This window comes from Papilio xuthus, unplaced genomic scaffold, assembly GCF_000836235.2.
Source record: "Papilio xuthus unplaced genomic scaffold, Pxut_1.1 DF826949.1, whole genome shotgun sequence".
Lineage (NCBI taxonomy): Eukaryota > Metazoa > Arthropoda > Insecta > Lepidoptera > Papilionidae > Papilio > Papilio xuthus.
The window spans coordinates 1,018,679-1,022,239 of NW_013531700.1; the positions used below are offsets into that span (position 1 = coordinate 1,018,679).

General features: G+C 31.5%; 1 protein-coding gene across 1 annotated transcript; it reads left to right on the forward strand.

The window, feature by feature from the left end:
• Nucleotides 1-287: 287 nt before the first annotated feature.
• On the forward strand, nucleotides 288-3,097 carry LOC106120622 (NADH dehydrogenase [ubiquinone] complex I, assembly factor 7 homolog). The gene is made up of 6 exons (XM_013315979.1): nucleotides 288-805; nucleotides 1,035-1,175; nucleotides 1,632-1,751; nucleotides 1,869-2,129; nucleotides 2,423-2,614; nucleotides 2,862-3,097. The coding sequence occupies exons 1-6, from the start codon at nucleotides 383-385 to the stop codon at nucleotides 3,054-3,056; spliced, it is 1,332 nt and encodes a 443-aa protein (XP_013171433.1). The 5' UTR covers nucleotides 288-382; the 3' UTR covers nucleotides 3,057-3,097.
• Nucleotides 3,098-3,561: the final 464 nt, after the last annotated feature.

The following is a 3,561-nucleotide window of genomic DNA, read 5'->3' on the forward strand; positions in this document are numbered from 1 at the left end:
TTATTTTTCCTAAATTGTTTTCCCTCGAATAATACTTTCAAACGTCAAAAAGGAAACTGACAGATTGATTTTTTTTAGGTTGGTAGCAACGTAGACTTGTTCATAATATTGCTAGCATTGAAAATGACAATTTTTATTCTCCGTTTGTGTATCTAATTAGTCAAAAGTCCCGTCTCTTATTTATATACTCTTTGACGCCACACTAAAAGAAAAAAGGTGGATTTGCTGTACAATCTGCATACGGTTAAAGATTTACGTCAATTGACAGATAACAAATCATATGTCATTGCAATGACATTGACATTGACTATTTAAAAATTTCGCAAATAAAAACAAGTTTTATATTTAAAACCTTTAAAATTATTAATTATAGGTTTTAATAATGAACGCCCGACATTTATTTCGAATATGCACGAGGCAACCTTATTTTGCTACATTGGGGAGGCGAAATAAAGGATATAAAGTAGTGAAACGGCCTGATCCCAGTACGTTAAAAATGCCTGCTCCTGGTACTGCGCCAAGTTTAATGGAAATTATAAAAGAAAAACTTCGATTAAATGGGCCTCTAACAGTTGCGGAGTACATGCACATTGTTTCTACAAATCCTACTGAAGGTTATTATATGAAAAAGGATATAATAAGCCAAACCGGTGACTTCATAACTTCGCCGGAAATTAGCCAACTTTTTGGAGAGATTCTTGCAATTTGGTTCTACGCGGAAACTCAAAAAATGGGTTCCGGAAAACCACTTCAACTGGTTGAACTTGGGCCTGGCAATGGTACACTATTAGTGGATTTCTTAAGGGTAAGAAAACACATGTGGTTTAAGATCTTTATTTCTCCAAGAATTTACAAAATTCACTTACGAGAAACAATTTTACAAGAACATGAAAATTTACACACAAATTTACACATCATACTAGAAATTAGAAATCTTTAACAACTTGGTATATTATTTACGCATTATTGCAGACAAATTATCTGTATATCCAGTTCAAGTCATGTTTTTCCTCATCTCCTTTCTCTGTTTTAAGGTTATAAATCGGCTTGGCTATAAACCAGAGGACTTATCCCTACATCTTGTTGAAATATCCGAGACAATGCAAATATTACAAGCACAAAGGCTATGTATTACTCATAAAGCTACAAACATAGAGTCACCATACTATTATGAGGTAAGAATTATCTATATACTAGTATACTGGTAGCCCATACTAGGTTCCATGGTGGACATTAATTTTTATCTATTTATTTATGCCAATACTAGCCATCGCCCACCACTTTGTCCGTGTGAAATGAAAAAAACTTAATCAATTCCTGGTAGTTCAAATTTTTCTCTGCTTTAAAACCTTCCCTAGACCTGCACTAATATTTCAAGACCAAGATAAGACAAATCCGTTCTGCGGTTGTCGAGTTTTAGTGAGACAAACAAACAGCAATTAATTTTTATATAGGCCAATATTAAATATAGCCTATGAGAATGTAGCATATTAAGGAAAGCCTTTTAGGAATTAGTTCAGTAGTTTTGAGCTTATCATACTGGACTCTATAAAAAAAAAACTAAATTTGTGGTATTACACAATATTAACTCATGACTTATTGCTTAAATAGTATTAATATTTTTTCCCCAGGGTCAAACAATAAGTGGTATCAAAGTTTATTGGTATAATGACTTGAAGAAAGTACCAAATAACTTCTCATGGTACATGGCGCATGAGTTCTTTGATGTACTACCTGTACATAAGTTTGAAGTAAGTATAAAGGGTAATAAAACAAAAACATATTGTGCTTACTCTTTTGCCTTAGAAAAACAGAGAAGACCATATGTTTGAATTCATAAATTGTCTTTCCATATAAAATATCAACAGAAAACAGAAGATGGTTGGAGAGAACTTCTAATAGATATGGATGAGAATGGAAAATTATACTATCGCATATCAGGAAAAGAAACACAATCATCAAAAGTCCTTATCCGACCCCCACTGGACGCTGGGGATAGAACAGAGTTAGAAATAAGTGCAAGGAGTTTAGGAATAGCCAGACAGTTAGCACAACGAGTTGACCAATATGGTGGTTTAGTGTTGATAGCTGATTACGGACATGAAGGCGAGAAAGGTGATACATTTAGAGTAAGTACTCCAACAACATTGTATTTAAAGATATTTTCAGTGGAAATAACGTTAGAATGACAGTTTTTTTTATGAGGCATTTCATCATTAATAGAAAGCAGTTTGAAATATTCTTTAAGTGTCTAGTGTTGTAAAAATTTGATATTGAATGATATTCAAAATATAACACATACAAGTACACCCAACATCTCAACACCATATTAATCATGGTTTTTTTTTAATGAATAGTGAAACATTGGCTGAAATTTAAAACTGTAATTTGATAATTAGAATGTTTTCTTATATACTTCTAGGCATTTCACAAGCACAAAGTTGTAAATCCTTTAGAAAATCCTGGCGAATGTGACCTCACAGCTGATGTGGACTTCAGTCAACTCAGGATAGCGGCATCCAAGACTCCGGGTGATGAAAACTATGCCATTGTTGCTGGACCTGTGAAACAGAAGGACTTTCTTGAAAGATTACAGGCGAAGGCTAGGTTACAGGTGAATTATTTTGACTAAATTATAAACTAAAATATAGTGAGCATATTTTATACTGTGGACAATTATTTTTGTATTTGAAACCGGGATTTGTTGTAGAAAGAGGTAAAATGGAATTAGCTTCATAAATAAATATTCATAAACAACCCGCTAGTATTTCAGATGTTTCCATATTTTCATGTAGTTCAGCAATAGGCGAAAATTTTAATAAACATATGATTTAAGATAATAATTTTTATTTTGCTTTTAGGTTTTAATGGATAATGCCAAAACCGAGGAAGAGAAAGAAAAGATTAAAAGCGCATACGAAATGCTCGTGGATCCAAAGAAAATGGGTGAAAGGTTCAAATTCTTGGCTTTTTACCCTTCGACCATGGGACCTATCTTAGAAAAGTTTCCGCCTCTAGGATTTGTTAATGACAATGAAAATGCTACCGAAAAATAGTCCTACTTTAGTAACAATTGATTAAAATGTTTTTTAGTTTATAGGTAATAAATATATCTATTATAAAATTTTTGTCTTTTATTTTCTATTTTTAATCGATATTGTGGAACATGAATTTGAAAACAATACTAGATAAGTTTCAATACGTTGAATACAAGAGAAAGAATATTTTTCACAAACTAATTTTCCACAAAGGATAACTTTATTTTTCCTTTTTATCAAGAAATTCCATATACTTTAAAAACATAAATTATATTAATTTAATATCATATCACTTAAATCCTTTAAAAGTATTAATATTTTTACAAAAAAATATTGAGTCATAATGTTTTGTTATTGATTTCTTGTGTGAATAGAAAAGTATTTTGTGGCAACACTTTTTACAGAGAAGTCGATTGTCCGTCTCGTCTCACCGTCGATTAATTTGCATATTTTTATTTTCGAGGTGTTAAATCATTTAAAAATAGTATTAAAATTTTTGTTCGTAATTCTCAGACGTTTAAAT